Source organism: Antechinus flavipes, chromosome 3, assembly GCF_016432865.1.
Source record: "Antechinus flavipes isolate AdamAnt ecotype Samford, QLD, Australia chromosome 3, AdamAnt_v2, whole genome shotgun sequence".
NCBI lineage: Eukaryota > Metazoa > Chordata > Mammalia > Dasyuromorphia > Dasyuridae > Antechinus > Antechinus flavipes.
Genome location: NC_067400.1, coordinates 507717170 through 507736241, shown reverse-complemented (window position 1 = coordinate 507736241; position 19072 = coordinate 507717170). Strand labels below are relative to the sequence as shown.

At 35.5% G+C, this 19072-nt stretch overlaps 1 protein-coding gene across 1 annotated transcript; it reads right to left on the bottom strand.

Moving 5' to 3' along the window:
• Positions 1–7559: 7559 nt before the first annotated feature.
• Positions 7560–17105, bottom strand: TEX12 (testis expressed 12). Its single transcript, XM_051986986.1, has 5 exons — positions 17008–17105; positions 14359–14440; positions 11051–11165; positions 10899–10950; positions 7560–7820 (listed from the first exon to the last, which is right to left on the bottom strand). The coding sequence occupies exons 2-5, from the start codon at positions 14419–14421 to the stop codon at positions 7676–7678; spliced, it is 375 nt and encodes a 124-aa protein (XP_051842946.1). The 5' UTR covers positions 14422–14440; positions 17008–17105; the 3' UTR covers positions 7560–7675.
• Between the last annotated feature and the right edge of the window lie 1967 nt (positions 17106–19072).

Sequence of the window (19072 nt, the reverse complement as noted above, 5' to 3'; positions counted from 1 at the left end):
TACATTTTTTGAGAGCTGAACAGGGAAAGGGTTGTATTTTATGCCCTCCTAATGCTGCCTCCCTCTAATTCTCTGTCATTTTGTGTCATAACTGACCTCTGATGTGATGACTCATCTGAAATCTGGCCCTTGTTTGAGCTAAGATATTCAAACTGTGGTGCTTCTCTGTTCAAGAAGCCTCATCATTCTATTCTGTAAGGGATAGCATTCAACCCCCAAAACCCAGATTAGAAATTAAAAATGTATTAGCTTATATCAGTACTAAAATGTTCTGAAAATATTAAGAATCAGGTAAATATTTCTTTTATAAAAGAAAATGTTATAATTGTATTTCATTAGTAAAATATTTTTTCTCTATTTCTTGGTTTTCTAGAAGGCTTAGTTAAAATTTCAACTTCTGAAAGCTTTTCCCTCAGTCTTCCTTATACTAGCCTTTCCTCTAAGATTATTGGTAAACTAGTCTGTATTGAACTTGATTAAAGACAGTTGTTTACATATGTTTACTTTTCATTGTAAAGTGAGTCAACAAATAACATTCAAGAACAACAACAAAATAAATAATTTGCAACAAATAACTTCAAAAATCAATCAGCACTTTTGAAAAAGTTATCATGGAGCAAACAAATAGAAAGATACACAGACAAGGGGAAAATATCAAGCTATAAAACTGAACAAATATCTTCATTTGATTAAAAAAAAAATTCAAAGCATTGTTTCCAGAAGGCTCCTATTAAAATGAAAGCCTTAACAATTTTGGTGCCCAGGACAAGGTACAGAAAATATATCCTCAAGTCACTAAGTCAATCAGCATTTATCATGTCTTACTATGTATCAGACACTAACTGATGCAGGAATTCAGGCCTCAGACCAGTAAAGGTTGTATGACCTTGGGCAGAACACTTAACCTCTCTTTCTCAATTTCCTTAACTATAAAATGGGGATAATTATGATACCTACTTCCCACAATTATTGTGAGAATCAAATTTAGCACAGGGCATTTAATAAGTGCCCGTTTAAAAAAATAAATAAATAAAGCACTAAGTTAAGCACTGGTGATAAAAAAGAATGGCAGTTCCTGCCCTGGAAAACTATATATTCTAATAAGGGGAATAAATAACATGTACATACAAGATACAGATAGTAAGTAGTAGATAGAAGGTAAGAGAGTCTCTTTCCTTTCAGAAGATGGGATCTGAATTGAATCTTGAAGGAACCCAGGAAAAATAAGTTAATACATAAAAAGAAGTAATAAATAAATTTATTTATATAAGATAAATTTGTGTAAAATGGGAGATCCTATGTCACAAATTCCTGTTTAAAAAAATCCTGAAACACCCAGAGGCCTTTGATGGGGAGACTGCTACCTAGGAGGAGGCATTACTAGTAATTCCCCTGGAACTTACTCGTAAAGTAATTCCCCTGGAGTCCAAGCCATTTAGACCTACCAACTGAATGTTTTAACTACTTATTCTTGCTAAGTGCTAAGATAAATTATCTCTGAGCTTCTTGAAAAGAACAAGCGATTTCAAAATGTAAATTACCTCACCCTAGTGCACAGGCAGCTGCTACCTAGGTGAAATACTGAATAAAATGATATTCAGATTTAGAAAAAGTTGACTCAAATTCTTATTAGATGATCAACTCTAGGGAAATCACTTAATCTTAGTTTGCCTCAGTTTCCTCATCTATAATATAGATATAATCACAGCACCTACTTTCCAGAGCTGTTGATGGGATAAAATTATAGCATTTGGAGGGAAGAGGAATGGAAAAGGAACTGCTAATAATAGGGCTCAGTCCTGGGAGTTTGTGAATGTCTGGTGAGCCATGCAGTAAATCTTTAACAGTTACCCAACAGTGAGACGAGGCTTTTCAAATTGTCTTCTGAGCCTACATACAAAAGCCTCTAACTCATTTAGTTCTTCACTTTGGCTGTCTATGCCCAGGTGAAAAAAGAAGCTTATTCTATGTCTCTGGAAACTAGTGCCTTCTCCTCACCGAAATAATTTAAAGCCAGCACACATGGCTTTTCTGCTGCTTCAGTCCTGTTAAATCTGTTTTTTCTTGCTTTGAGCAACACTAGGGATGGAAGAGATTAGGTAGTAAGTATCAATGATAAGATTCCTACCCAAGTTCTCTGACTACAGAACCAATTCTTTTTCCACTGTATCATGTGTGCTCCTTCCCAAGACTAAGCACGTAGTAAATAGCTCTTCATTCTCGAGACTGTGTCCCTCAAAAAGCCTTAGGAGCAGAAATTGTTTTTGCCTTTCTTTGCATCTCTGCTTAGCAGTGACCTGGAACATAAAAGGCACTTGACAAAGGCATGTTGACTAGACTTCTATACAGATAATTCTTAAATGTAAATCTCTGAATCACTCTCAATTTCAGGCCTACATGTCCAATTGCCTGCTAATCTTTTCTACTTCACTTTTCCATTACCATTTCTAACTCAGCATGTCTAAAAATGACCTCACTTTTCCTAAATCAGTCTACTCCTGATTTTATTTCTATTCACAGAGTTTTATCAAATTTGTATCATGTCATTCCTCTACTCAAAAATCTCTTCTGCCTAGAAAAGAAAATTCAGACTCCTTAATTTGGTATTCAAGATATTTCACACTCAAGAGCCCAATAAAGCTCTTCACCTGATCCTTAAACTCCAGCTAACCTACTCTATCCACTTTTTCCTGAAACACTCTTATACTTCCATATGTCAATATATGTTTATTTCATTCTTCCTAGGAATTTCATTCATTCCTAGGGAAATGCTATTTCCCTACTCTATGCCTTTTAAAATTTCATTCTTTCTTTAAAATTTCATTCTTTCAAGGCCTAATTTTTATCCTATTCCAACTTTTATCCATCCTGACTGCCCAGTCCAAAATGATTACTTTCTTTAAAATCCTGTAGTTCATATTGCCTATACTTTATTTGTCACTTATATATGAACTTTTTTATGATTAGTAATGGGAGTTACAGATGATAAACCTAAGGAGACAAGTCAGGTGCTAATTATATAAAGATTTTAATACTGATCTATAGAGATTGGATTTCTAGCTTGTAATAAATTAGGAGGTATTTATCATTTTATGATCTGTGGCTAATTATTTCACATTTCTTATTTCCTTGCTAGCTTATAAACTTTGAGAACAGAGGCAATGTCTTCTATTTCTTTGTATCCCCCATAGTACTTAATACAGTGTCCTACAAAGAGAAGATAATAAATATTTCTTGAATGGATTATTTTTAAAATCAATTATTTCATCAGTATGATCAGTATGAGAGTAATCTCTCTCACATGTAAAAAGACAGTCTTCATCATATGTTGTGGCCAAAAAAAAAAAAAATCAATCTTTTGTGATCAGCTTCAAGGCAAATATCTTTACCTGATTAACAAAGACTGAGCATTATCTCCAGCAAACTACTATTAAAATCAGAACCTTAGCAATTGTAGTGCCCAGAACAAGATGAAGGAAATGTACCCCTTAAATCAGTACATCAATTAGCATTTAACAAATGCTTACAATGTACATGGTAATTAAATGGTACAGCTGCTACAGCTCTGGACCTGGAGTCAGAAAGACCTGAATTCAAATTCAATCTCAGACATTTACTAGATGTATGACACTGGGCAAGTCTCTTAACCACTATTTGCCTCAGCTTCCTCCACTGTAAAACTGGGATAATAATACAGGGTTGCTGTGAAGATCAAATGATACATTTATTTTTAAAAGTAAAAATTTGCATAGTACTTGGCCCAAGTCAGCTTTCATTGCCCTCCTAGGCCTGGCTCTTTACTTCCAGACTTCAAAAACTTGTTTCTGCCATTGTCCCCTGCTGAAACTTTCCTTAATGCCTGAGGTCTCCTCTTCCTAGAACACCCTAAGCACCCCTGCAGTCTTCTCAATCAGTAATCTCCCTCCACAAAGTCATTCCCCTTCTATTGGTGAATTCTTTCTGGAGCATCTACTTTCTAAGGGGTCCAAACCACTGCCCAGTCCTATTCCCTTCCTGAGCTGGGTACTTACTTTGAAACTTCAAAAACATCCCAGCCCCTTCACCCCTCTACTCTTCCACCTCCTTGTCTTTTCAGTTCCCTTTGTGTGCTTTCTCCCTCTGTTGGAATGCAAGCTCCTTAAGGACCTTTCTTTTTGCTTGTATTTATATCCCCAGTCTAACACTGTTTTAAGTGACACATGGTGAGCACTTTATAAATGCTTGTTTTCTTCCTCCCTACTCAGATGCTACAGAAAAAGGCAAAAAAAATGAAACAATGGAGATTTAGTGAGTAAATAATAGGGTGAGAATATCCAAGAATCCATGTAAGCAAGGGACAATACTATAGCATGAGAACCATTACATCAGTAAAAATCCTTTAATAAATAATTCCTCAATTTTGTGAAATATCCCCACCAGGTAATCTCTAACTTTGCACCTCTTAATAACCTGTTGAGATACTAGAGATAAAGGTGCACTCGATTTCAAGATCCAGTTTACTTCAACCTCTACCTTATTCTACCTGCCCCTGAAAAAACAGTGAATAATGTCACCATGTAGACTGAAGTCTCAAAAGACCACTCAGCCCTCCCTGAAACATTCTTATCCTTAATGAATCTCTCCCACAAATTGAGAGAAGCAAAATTGAGTGAGGAAAAGAGTTGATCAGGAAGGAAACTGAGAAGGGTTATTTACAGAAAAGGCTTCACCTATGGCAAGGAATTCTTGAAAAATCATATAATCCATTATCATGCATTTCAATCATAAAAACATTGTTGTACCTCCAGAACATTATCAGTAAAAATAATGCTTAACCTCTCAAGCATTATTTTTAATAGATTCAACTGCACCATTTTCTACATTGCAGAATATCAAAATCAAAAAGCTGAGGCCTAATGGATTAGCCACCCACCCTATGAATTAAATTCTGTCATCATTCAGCTTCAAGTAGGTCTATTAGACCTGATCTACCAGCAACAGATTTTTTAAATGCCGACATACAAACTCAGTTGTCTGCACTCTACAAAGGCATGCTTAAAGGAGTCAGTGTCTAACGGGTTCCTATATCTTCGTTCTTGCCTGTAGGTTTTTTTCCAGCAAAGTTCAATGGGAAATATCCTAACTTTGCCATGATAGCCTAATGGCAGGTTCACAGAGGCCTATTCAAAACCTCATATGCTATCATTCTGGACTACTGGCATATCAAGTCCTTTGAAACATATACCAGGGCTAATAACCTCATGGACAACATTGCTGCAACCCCTGCCAAAATCCCTCTGTAAGTCAAGAATCCTATTCTGACATAATTCATACCCTAAGTGACCATCACATTTATTTCTTTTGAAAAAGTATACTGATGAATGTTATGGAATATTATTGTTCTGTAAGAAATGACCAGCAGGATGAATACAGAGAGGATTGGCACGCATTTACATGAACTGATGCTAAGTGAAATGAGCAGAACCAGGAGATCATTATACACCTCAACAACGATACTGTATGAGGATGTATTCTGATGGAAGTGGATTTCTTCGACAGAGATCTAACTCAGTTTCAACTGATCAAGGACAGACAGAAGCAGCTACACCCAAAGAAAGAACACTGGGAAATGAATATAAACTGCTTGCATTTTTGCTTTTATTCCCAGGTTATTTATACCTTCTGAATCCAATTCTCCCTGTGCAACAAGAGAACTGTTCAGTTCTGCACACGTATATTGTATCCAGGATATACTGTAACCTATTTAACATGTATAGGACTGCTTGCCATCTGGGGGAGGGGGTGGAGGGAGGGAGGGGAAAAATCGGAACAGAAGTGAGTGCAAGGGATAATGTTGTAAAAAATTACCCTGGCATGGGTTCTATCAATAAAAAGTTATTAAAATAATTAAATAGATTTTTTTTAAAAAAGCTGGAAAGGCTTCAAAAGAAAAAAAAAAAAAAGAAAAGAAAAAGTATACTGATAAGAGCAGGGCAATACCATATGAAGAAAGTCATAGAAATGTATACTGAAAGAGTCACAGAGTATGGAGCCCAGGTCAATGTAGTTATCTTTTGCAAATGTGTTTTCTTAAAATAAATCTTGTATTAAAGTTCAACTCTTGACTGCCTCATAATTGCTTCTGTCACCTCTAGATTAAAAGCTAACCAGTCAGTACTAGGACATCAGAAGCACAGTATTTTGCCCACAGTATATGGAATAAACAAGGATAATTATCACTGTTTGAATGTTGCCAACTCCTGAAAAAAAAAAGTTCATGAACCTCTAAAACTCTACAAATATCGCACAAACCACAAACACAAGACAAAACAGCCTAAGAGGTCATTTTCTATTCATTATATCAAAATTATGCTTTCATATTAATGCCCAAAAGTCACATATAGTTAATATAAGTGCCCCAAAAGTTGGTAGAGTCAGTAAGCTATCAAGGGTAAAGGGTTTGGGCCTTTCACTAAAAGCCAGAGCATAATTGGTCAGAGTATTAAAAAGGCTCTATATTAATGATGGAGTTTTAACTTCCTGCCCTTCTTCTTAGCAAATAGTTCCAGACTCTAGCAGAAGAGACAAAGGTCCAAATAAGTCCAAATAATACCATACTTTTTCTAAAATTCCTGCAAACCCAACATTTCTGGCATTGAGAATAAACAGATCTAATTAGCTGATATTGGTTCTTCCACACAATTATATCACATATGTAGAGATATGTTTAAAAAAAAAAAAGATTTCTTTTTTTTGTTGTTGTTTAGTCAAGAGGGAACATAGCACAGCAGACAGAAAAAATTGGTTTCAAATCCCAAGAGATGTGCCAAAGATCACACAGCTTGTGCCAGAACCAGAACTTAAACCAGTACTCTATTCAGGGTAGAAGAATGCGTAAGATCTGTCCAAAAATAGAATGAATTTTTTCAGAAGTATTATATTCACTTTTCAAGAAGAAATCAAATATCAAACATATGTCAGGAATACTGTAGAGAGAGCCATATGTAGTAGATGACCTCTAATATTCATTCTATCTTTATGGAAGATTATGATTTTATGAGAATTATTTCAGTAAAACACATGAATTTAAAAGCATCTTTGCTAAGTCATATACACTAACTACTAATGAAAGCAAAGAGTGTTCCTAAATAACATATGGAACTCAATTTTAATGTGTACTTTGGATCAACTTTCTAATAAAGCAATAACAAGAAAATAAACCATAAAACACATCTTTAAAACTGTCCCAAGAAAACTGTCAAGAAAATGATACAAGTTGAAAGAATTACACAAATATGATGAAATATTATCAGATTCACTTTCAAACTGGTTTGTGTTCATTTATCCTGAGAAGTCCTCTTTAAAATGATAGAAGTTTTAAGACAAACAGAAAATTACCCACATGTGATTAAGCTAACAAAATTTTACATTTTTATGAACTATGTCAGTTATTAACACTTCAAGATAAAAACCAAATATTTGAAAGTGATACCTAGCTTAAAAGCTCTATCAAATCCAACAAAAAAATCTTGAATATTCCCTTTTATAAATGAATTATATACATTTTCTATAACTATAACTAATTTTAGGAGATGAATATTATATTTTCAAAGCACATATTATCATTTTAAATATACAATAGATATGGTGTATAAAGAGCTTGGTATTTCATGTTATTTTGCATATATATTTCATTTTAGCTTTGCAGAGTATTTGCAATCATTGTGAATCTTTGCCTCAGACTTTCTCTTTTTTGTTTCAGAAGATTTTCTAAAGTACTGGCTTCTTTGAAGATTGCATCAAACTCTTCAATGTAAGAAGCATCCACTGCTGCTCTCTCACTATTAAGGAAAACAAACCTAAAATTAAAATATTATAAAACCCAATCATAATCAATTTTGATGGATTTTTTTAATATGTTGCTTACACATTTCTTTCAAATATCTTTCTGTGATAAAGACAATTCCATAAAAGTTACTTTGTTTTCTTGACACTTTAATAAGTATATACTCTAAATTTATAACTTAATATTAATATTTGTTTTACACATTCACATAAACAGGCATGTTATTTGATAGTTTATATGACTATCCTGTATTTGATACCAAATTATTAAAGTACTCTTGAATTTTTCTGAATACATTTTTAAAGATTTAAAATTCAAAAAACTCTAAATGTCTTTAACAATTCAAAAGTATTTTTCTTAGAAATACCTACATATAACCAAATATAATTCTATTTAGCACTAAACTAGGTCAAGATGGATCAAAATCCCAGTTTCTACCACTTATTATGTGACTTTAAGCAAGTTACTAAATCTCTGAACTTTGGTTGCTCAAGAATAAAATATGGAGTCTGATTTGATGACCTCTGAAGTGCTAAAGTGCTATAATTTCATAAATCAAAGATTCAATCCAGTTAAGTAGAATCGCTAACAATGGCACCAAATGGAGGATAGCCCAAAAGCTACTCAATCTGAATTCACACAGATAACTGGTTACAAATTGGTAGTTTTTAGATAATAGTACCTTCTTTGGTTCAAGCCACCATTCACAATTCCAGTTTAGCTGAAAATCTCTGATATGTAATCTAAGATGTGAGTTTTCAAAGAATATATGCATTTTTTAAAAAATTTAAGGCACTAAAACAATAAAAGAACAGAGAAAACAAGATCAGTGCACACACTTGGGTGTCATACCCAAATAATGAAAATATATATCCTCAATGTCATTCTCTGGCATGGCTGTACCAGAAATCTGGAAAGATCCACTCATATAAAAGCTAAATCTCAAAAGCATCTGTAACTCTCCACATTACCAGGTGTAGCAAGGAATCATCTTTCTCATTGAGTATTCTTCAATATTATAGAAGCTGGCAAAAAGGTGTATTCTATTGTTCCCCTTCCTGAACCAATTAAAATGACAATTTCTTGCCACAAAGATTCAGTTGCTGTCCTAATGCAATCATCCTAAGGCCCAAAACACACAATCTTTGGAACTGAAGTCCCAGGAATATCAGGATTCTTCTTGAGGCCCAAAGCTTCCATCAATCATGTATTTATCAAGTGGCTACTATGTACCTCAGTGCTAGTAGGCAAGAGTCCTATTTTTGTCTTAGTACTTACTTAGCACAGTGACTGGCACATAACAAGTACTTTATAAATGCTTGTTTATTGACTAGGCATAACAAAACAAACAAGAAACTATCCCTGTCTTCAAGGAACTACCATACTAGTAAATATAAGTAAATGTAGGCAATAAAAAAGCAAGCAAGGTAACCTTGAATAGGAAGGCATTTTAATGAAAACCTGGTCAGGCTTCCTATAAAAGGTGGCACTTGAGCTAAATTTGATGCAAGCCAGGGACTTCAAAGGGCAGAGGAGAGAAGGGAGAACATTTCAGACTTGGTGCAGACTGCTCAAAAACACAAAGAAAAAATATGGGAGCATCATGTGTGAACCACAGAAAGGTGGCCAGTATAACCAGACCAGAGAATGTGTGAAAAGGAGTAATAAGTAAGGAAAATTGAAGAGGTAGAAAGGTAAGTTGTGAAAAGTTTTAAACCCCCTCCCTTCCCAAAAAAAGTAAGCAAATGAAGTCAGAAGTAAGACGTCATTGACGTTTACTGACTAGAGAAAATACAAGGTCTACTACAGACCTACAATTTAGGAAAATCACTTTGGCAGGTATAAGGAAAATGGATTATGTAGAGAAAGGAATGAGGTAAAAAAGTCCAATTAGGAGGCTATTAAAATGATACAGACAAGAGGTGATGAGGGCCTGGACTAAGGTAGGACTATGTCTATAGACATAGAGAGAAGGACATATGCAAGGTAGATTTGGATACAGAACCAGGAAGGTTCAGCAACTTAACTGGGCATGTAAGGTAAGAGTGAGGAATTAAAAATAACACTAAAACAATGATCCTAAGTTATCGTAAAGACAGTGGCAATCTTAACAATAAACTGGAAAGTTTAGGAGATTTAGGGATTTGGGGGAAAATCTGTTTGGGTCATGAGCTTAAAATGCCAATTGGGCATCACTCAAGATGTTCAATAGGCAGTTGACAAAACAAGACTGGAGTTCAAGAGATACTGGATATATTTAAGAGTCATCTGGGTAGAGATTACAATTTAATCCATGGGAGCTAATGAGGTCTACAAACAAGAAAGTGTATAAAAGAAAAAGGGACTCAGCATTGGTAGACATGCTCTAAGAAGTGACATGAATGATGAACTAGGAAAAGAATTTGAAAAGGAACAGTAAGATAGACAGGAGATTTACATCTTGAAAACCCAGAAAGAAATGACAGTCCAGGAAGATAGAAGTGACCTCCAGTATTGAAGGGTAGAGAAAAGATAAGACAGATTAGGATGTGGTTTGCGAAAAAGCCATGTTTAGTTTAGTCCTAGTCCCTAAAATGTGTCTCTATCATTGCAATGATGCTGGAAAGTTCCCCTATGGTGGCCATTTAGCAGGATTTTTGTAGATTCTCCACCCCCTCATGCTGGAAACCAAGCTAAAATTCATTTAATTAAAGCTCTTTTTACTACTATATTTTGTTTTTCATCCTGTTGTTCCCACAAATCAAACCCACAGGCTATTTGGATCACTTAAAAAGAATATTGATGTTAATTCATTAGTTGAAAAGGATTTGTCTCCCTCCCACTTTACATCATCCACAATCCAATAATGTCCTAAAAAACATATAGTCTCTGAACATCATTAACTTCCCACAAAGAAAAGGTATGGTAGACCTAAGGCTTCCAGATCCTTATGATAAAAATAAATCTCCAGTCAATGTACCAGTTATTTCTATTAACTTTTCAAAATAAAGCTTAAACTTAGTTATTAAATCAACATGCATTCTTAGACAAAAGGCTTTTCCAATCTATTAATTTATATATTAAATGTACTTGCCTTAAAATCTGTGCATATTTAGTCAACAGTAGATTAATCTCCTTGTTCATATCTGCTAATTAAAAAGGCAAAATTTTGAAATTACACCTTTGTACATAAAATAAATTGCTCTTTCATTCTACTTTTGAGAAAGATATGTATTTATACATCACCATTTAAAACTTTCTCCAGAACTTCAGCTTTATAAAATGATGGCATAGCACTTTCAGAAAAAGTAGAATCTGATTTTGGAAGGGAAGACATTTGTGGACTCATTAAAGTTTCATTCTATTAAAAGAAATAAAATAAGAGAGACAGTAAGATTCCTAGAACTACTATCTATACATATAAAACAAACTATGAAAAAATAACTAAGGATAACAAATTTTTTTCTGCAATACAAAACCACTCTATTAGATTCAAAGGAACTGGAACAGCCCTTAATTTAATCCCTTTATTCTAGTAACTTGAAAATTCCCTAATTTACAATCGTGGAAAATTTTAAATAACAGGAAGATTAAAGCTCTATATATTCATTCGTATTTAAGTTTTTGGTATCTGGTATTAATAGCTTTATAATACTTTTACTTGAAAACAAATATACCTGATAAAATCTATGGTTAGTTCCACAGCATTTCAATACCAATAGTCATTTATAAACCTACTATACTTGTAGAGACTAATTGTAATATATATCCCACAATTTTTACAATGGCAAAAAGTTCCCCAAAAATGTTCCTCAAAAACCATTTGGATTATTATTTTCAACATATTTTAAAATTATTTGGGTGAGTTAATGTCCCACAGCTCAAATCCTAAAAGGCCTTCAGATACTGACTCTATTCTTTGTCTAGATGTTTGTTTGCAGATGAAATTGTTGAATACATCAAACCCCAGAATACTACAGGTCTTAATAGATTAAATCTGTAATCACTTAAAAATGTTCAACCTAACAAATCCAAGAAAAGTAAATGAGGAAAGCCTATGACTGAAACTAAGATGTGGTTGTTTGGGTAGTCCCTTATCTGTGTCCATCAGTACAAATCTGGGACAGATATTACAAACAGATTATAAGGTAAGCCCAGAATTGAATAAGTGGAAGAATGAAGGTTGAATTGTCTTTGCTAAAGTCAGTGGTACTTTCAATGTAATTTGTAAGTTTAATTCAGTGTAAGTATAATTTGCAACTTGACACTGAAAGCCAACTTTTTCCCATATTTTCCCATAATGGTGTACAACTGTGAAATGTGGAATATTACAATAAAAACTACAGACAATAATATAAAGGACAATGAAAGGACATATTTTGGGTTTAAGCAGGCTACATCAAATGACCAACAACTATTTGCAAAAGAAATAACAAAAGGGATATCATACTAAATGTGAGTGAAAAGGGATGTGGGCAAGTAATACTGTAAGAGTGAGAGGCATTAGACTTTACAGTATGAATGTGGTATTGATAAGAATTGTACAAGATACACATGAGTAATAGGTTTGAGGAGTTCCCACAAAGATGAGATCACTGCTCTACTAAAGAACTAAATTGTGGCTTTGGATCATGCTAGTGCTTAGAAAACAAAATTTACATAAGAAATTAATGTTTGGGAAATCATAAAATTCAGAATCAAAAGAGGTCTTCAAGGACAAGGTTTAACACTCTCATTTTATTAAAGAGAACACTATGGCTTAAGAGATTTGATTAAATGGTTTGCCAGGGTAACACTAATTATGTCTGGAGCAGGATTTGAACAAGGTCTTCTTGGCTTCAAGTTCAGCTCTTTAACCAATAAAGCATGCTGGTTGGGGTGCTTAGCTTTTGAATGTAAAGTTATGAAAATCTAGATATCAATTTAAATTTATTTATAGGAAGAAATCTAAGTAAATGAAATGTGAAAAATGGTGCTCCTCAAGGTTTTGCAAGGATTATCCGTGCATATGTTTTAAAAATAAAAAAATTTAATTAAAAAAAATTTACAGCAACCTTAAAAAAAAAAAAAAGAAGAAGAAGAAGAATTCACATACTATAATGTCAATAATTTTTTTAGGCCAGATATATATTGGATGATAGAAGAATTAGGAAGCTGCTGAAGAAAGTAAGGACTGGTTATACATGATTCTGTATCTCAAAAGTAAGAGTAAAGTGGAAAAGAAGAGCGACATATCCAAACAATATTTTAAAGAAAGAATAAGAAAGTTTATGGGTTTGAGAAAGCAATGAACAATGTCACGTTAAGAATTCTTCAAGACTTTAAACCTGGACAATAGGAGAATGGCAGTATTAATGACTGATAGAAGGATAGAGAGGCAGAGACAGAGAAGAGAGGGGGAGAGACAGGAAGACAGACAAAGACACAGAAACAGACACAAAGAGAGACAGGGGGATACAAAGAGATGAAAACAGAAAGACAGAAATTTCAGAGTATTTTTGAGATCTACTGAGATTTTTCATACTTATAAAAATCAAAGATTCAAAAGTATGAGACCTTAAATATTACCTAGTCTAATCCTTTCATTTACAGATTAAGATATTTAAGACCTTAAAATCACTTGTTCAGGTTCATAAAGTCATTTCATTGAAGAATGGAGCCAAGAGTATCTTGAATTCCTAACCCCTGAAAATGCATGATCACACACTATCTATCTTAGTTATTAATTTATGAAAGAACAGGTGATAGAGCATGATATACTAACAGTACATCTTGTAAACACAAAGATAAATCTTTTCAATATAACAAATAAAATATTTCAATGGGGGCAGCTAGGTGGTGCAGTGGATAGGGCACCAGCCTGAAGTCAGGAAAACCTAGTTCAAATCTGGCCTCAGACACGTAACAATTCCTAGCTGTGTTAGGTCAAGTCATTTAATCCCAATTGCCTCAGCAGCAAAAAAAATAAAAAATAAAAATTTCAATGGATCAAATGTAAAACAAGAGGACTGATGCTAAGTGAGATGAGCAGAACCAGGAGATCATTGTACACTTCGACAACGATATTGTATGAGGATGTATTCTGATGGAAGTGGATTTCTATGACAAAGAGACCTAACTGAGTTTCAATGGATAAATGATGGACAGAAACAGCTACACCCAAAGAAGGAACACTGGGAAACGAATGTGAACTATTTGCATTTTTGATTTTCTTCCCGAGTTATTCTTACCTTCTGAATCCAATTCTCCCTGTGCAACAGGAGAACTGTTTGGTTCTGCAAATATGTATTATATCTAGGATATACTGCAACATATTTAACATATATAGGACTGCTTGCCATCTTGGGGGGGGGGGTGGAGGGAGGGAGGGAAAAAAATGAAACATAAGCGAGTGCAAGGGATAATGTTGTAAAAAATTACCCTGGCATGGATTCTGTCAATACAAAGTTATTATTAAATAAAATAAAATTTTAAAAAAATGTAAAAAAAGAAAAGAAAGAAAGAAAAAGAAAAAATGATACTCCTTAAAAAAACATATGATTAACTGTACTCACCTCCATCTCTCTTGGGCGCTTACAACTTTTATTCTCTGCAGATTTCACTAGCTGACTTGCCATAGTATCTCATACACAATTTCTGTAAAGTCAAAAATAATGCCTAATTTAGATGCAAATTATCCCAAAGCTTAGATCACTGAAATATGAAGGTCCTTACTAAAAAAATCTGAAATAGAAATATTTTTAAAACTCTACACTTTTTAAAAGCTATAACAAAGGACTAGGCACATTAGGTACCAAAATATGTTATAAGGAATTTGATATCACAATACTGATGTTTAAAAAAATCATTTTTGTCTTGTTTCAAGAGTGACTCATATAATTCTCTTATCTTCTGAGAATCAAAGAATCTTAAAAATGAAATAACCTTAGAGATGATTTTCTACTCCAAACTCCTCAATTTTAAATTAAAAAAAAAAAAAAACTAAAGTTAAATGAGCCAGTCAAGGCCACAAAGCTAGCTAATCCAGTGACACAGATAAAATTTTTTAAAAGTCTCCTTATCTCCTCATTGAATTCTATTTCCACAACTACTTTCAAAGAGTTTTATTTTTTTTTATTAAAGATGAATTTTCTCTTGCAATTTTGAAGTTTCTTCTCCACACAAAGGTGTTAATTTATTTCTTCTGGCAATTTATTTACAGCACAGTCATGCCCTCAATTTATGTATTTACCTATTGGGAGATCACAAATTCTTAGCTTTAGAGCTAAGAAGAATCTTAGAAAACAACTAATCATGCTCCCTTATACTGCAGTGAGAAAACAGAGGTACAGGTATTAACTGATTTGCCCATTGTCACAACAGAAATTAGTAAGAGCCAAGTCCTGCAATTTTCAGACTCTATCAATTGTACCCCACCACATTTCAGATGAGAGACACTTTAAAATCTGTCTTTTCACTTTTCTTATTCTTAAGCAGACTAAGTTGTTTATATTTGATATTCTTAAATATTAAAATAGAAAAGATTCATAATATTCAATATAGCACTCAATTACTGTTTGTTCCTTTAGACATTGTTTCCTTGCTCTAGCAATCTAAAAAAAAAAGAAAGAAAGAAAAGAAAAGAAAAGAAAAAGTAAGAAGTAGCGACTGCTGGGAGGCAAATTAAGATTCCTACATTTGCTCTCAGAGTAACAGTGGTATTTAGTGTCAGGAAACATTAAGTCACTGAGTCTAAGCCCAAAAAAGTTGGGGCTTACTATTCTTTCTCTAAACATTCTGTCTTTTTCCATTTCCCATATTTACTCTCCCTTCCCCTTCCTGAGTAGGCAAAATGGTGCAGTGGAAAGGTAACTGCCATTAAAAACAGGAAAAGAAACTATAAGAAAATACTCATAGTTACCAGACTTAGAGTGGCAAAAAAAAAAGTTCCAAATTCACCCAGCTTATTAATTATAATACATTAACACAATGGTATGGTATCAAAAAATAGTAACTATGAAGAATACAAGGAAATTCATAAAGGTCTGGTGTCAGCTAGGTGGTTCAATGGATAGAGAACTGTGCTTGAAGTCACAAAGATCCAAATGCAAATCCATTCTCAGAGACTTATAACTTTGTTACCTTGGGCAAGTTAGAACTTCTGTATGCCACTGGAGGAAAAAAAAAATAATAAACTGCTCCAGTTATGTTTGCCAAGAAAATCCCACAGATTTCCAGAAGTCACTAAGAACTTTACAACTGAAGCAACAAATGGTCTCTGGAAGATCTGGGTTCAAATCCCATTTCTGGTGATTGGGGAAAAAAAAAGAGAGAAAGAGAGAGAGAGACTGAGCTTTTTTATGAAGCTTCGACCCTTTCCAAGTCTAACTCTGTAGTCCCGTATCCTTTAGAGATGAAAACAGTTCAATCAGAACGACAGATACAACATTCATTTTTTTTAAAGTAATACAGACCCCAAAGTTGGTACAACTTCAGGTTGGTCTGAAGGAAAAACCCTATCCAAAGCAATTTTTCAACGTGGTCTGTGTACTTCTTTAATTCTCCCTTAGAGGCTGGGGCAGATTTTCACTTTGTTTTATGGGCTGACTCGATGGCTGCTGACTATGAAGCAAATAAAAAACAGTTTCTAAAGGAAAAGGGCCCTAAGCCGAGCCTGAATAAACTGCTTTAACTCCAAGTTCCTCTTTTCCAATTACTTAGCTGACACTGGAGTCAAGGCAGGTGAGCGGCTCTGTTTCCTCATTTGTAAATGGCTGACCTAGTCTGAAGAATCTCTAGCATTCTGTCATCTCGCCACTGTCTGACCTTCCCCCTCTTTTCTCTCGGGAACGCTTCCTCTTTTCGTCTCTCTTCCTGTAATGTGTTCTCTTATGTCCACAACATTTAGCCCTTCATTATTAGGCATCGGACTGTCCCATTTCCCACCGAAGTCCTCCCTTCTCCTTCTCCTCCCCTCGTTCTCCCTTTCCTTACTCGCCCCCACCCGGCCCGGCCCTTTCTCCATCCTGGATGGGTAGCTGAGGCCTAAAATGACACCATACCTAAAACCATACCACAAACCCTCAGCGCTTCCTTCCCTCCTCTTTCTTTCCCATCCTCCCCTCTCCCCGCCAGGATGGCCTTTAGGACATAGCTCTGCAGTCCTCACGGGAACGAGGGCCTCAGACGCCATCCTCTCTCCCCTCTTCCCACGTCCAATTTACCCTCGGGCTCCAGTGTCGGCCTGAATTCGCCCTCTTCCCAGCTCCAGCACGGGCCACGCGCCCTGGCACGTGGCAGGGCGGGTGGAGAAGGGGCGGGGCCCAGCGTGCCCCGCTCAGGTTCCGCCTCCGCCGGTAAGCGCTCGGAGAGGAGCATGCTCAGTGCGGCCCCGCCACTCCCTACGTAACAGCCAGCGTGACCATGAGCGAAAAGCGGTCATTACCATTCCTCCCTACTTTGTTTTTCCACCCTATCCTGGAGCTGGAGGTGTTTGTGAGATTTATGGACCCAAAGGAATGACGATAAATTGTGGAATTTTTTGTTGAGTCGTTCCAGTGGAATCCGACTGTTAGTGACCCTATTTGGGGTTTCCTCGGCAGATACATTTCCTTCTCCATTTCATTTTATAGAAGAGGGTGAAGTGACTTGTCCAGGCTCACATAATTAGTGTCTGAAGTTGGATTTGAACTCATCTTCCTGACTCCAGGTCCAGCACTCTATCTTCTTCTACACCCAACTGCCCACCTAATACCTTGTAACATTTGGAAGAGGACCAATGATAATCATGATTGACGGGTTGACTTGCACCTGACACTGGATTTAAGTAAGACTGAGTTGCACAAAGTCACTGGACTCACTTTCTCTTCCAGAGTCGTCAAAGTCCGGTGGCAAAACAAAAGCTAAGATGATGCAGATGATCTAGGATGCAATGAATTTCATCCACTTCCGGAAAGCTCTAAGCGATACAAAGCACAGCCCCCTTCAGGGTGGCTGGAAGAATTATTTTTACCCAACCATTCTACCTTCACATAGACTTCCTCCTCAATGGGTTTGAAAAGTATTGGCAGAGTTGTCATAAGACAACTCTGAGATACCACTACACCCCTGCCAGACAGGAAAAGATAATAAGGAATGTTGGAGGGGATGCGGGAAAATTGGGACACTGATGCATTCATTGTTGGTGGAATTGTGAACGGATCCAGCCATTCTGGAGAGCAATTTGGAACTATCCTCAAAAAGCTATCAAACTGTGCATAGCCTTTGATCCAGCAGTGTTTCTACTGGGCTTATACCCAAAAGACATACTAAAGAAGGGAAAGGGACCTGTATGTGCCAAAATGTTTGTGGCAGCCCTCTTTGTAGTGGCTAGAAACTGGACAATGAATGGATGCCCATCAATTGGAGAATGGCTGGGTAAATTGTGGTATATGAATGTTATGGATTATTATTGTTCTGTAAGAAATGACCAGCAGGATGAATACAGAGAGGCTTGGAAAGACTTACATGAACTGATAGTGAGTGAAATGAGCAGAACCAGGAGATCATTATACACTACAACAACAATACTATATGATGATCAATTCTGATGGAAGTGGCAATCTTCAGCAATGAGATGAACCAAATCAGTTCCAATGGAGCAGTAATGAACTGAACCAGCTACATCCAGTGAAAGAACACTAGGAAATGAGTGTGAACTGTTTTCATTTTTGTTTTCCTTCCCAAGTTATTTTTACCTTTCTAAATCTGATTTTTTCTGTGCAACAAGAGAACTGTATAAATATGTACACATATATTGTATTTAAAATATACTTTAACATGTTTAACATGTATGAGACTGCCTGCTATCTAGGGGAGGGGATGGAGGGATGGAAGAGAAAAGTTGGAACAGAAGTGATTGCAAGGGTCAATGTTTAAAAAGTACTCATGCATATGTTCTGTCAATAAAAAGCTATAACGATAATAAAAAAAAGAAATGTATTGATTACCTTCAACCCAATCTAGCCCATCTTGCAGGAACAATTTTACTAGTTGTGGCTGCTTCCTGTGCTACAGGAGCCACAGGTGAGAACAGAATGTAAGGCAGACAACAAAAGCGGACTAGTAGTCCTGAAAAAATCAACCCTCACACCAGAGGGGCCAGTCTTCCCTGCACACCCCATACAGCTAGTGGAAATTTACAATGGCATAATCATTCATTGTTATTGTCCTAACTGTGATTTCATTGGTGAATGGATTTCTGTGTGAAGCTGCTTCTCCTAAGGAAGCTCTGCAATTTGTTCTGTTCCT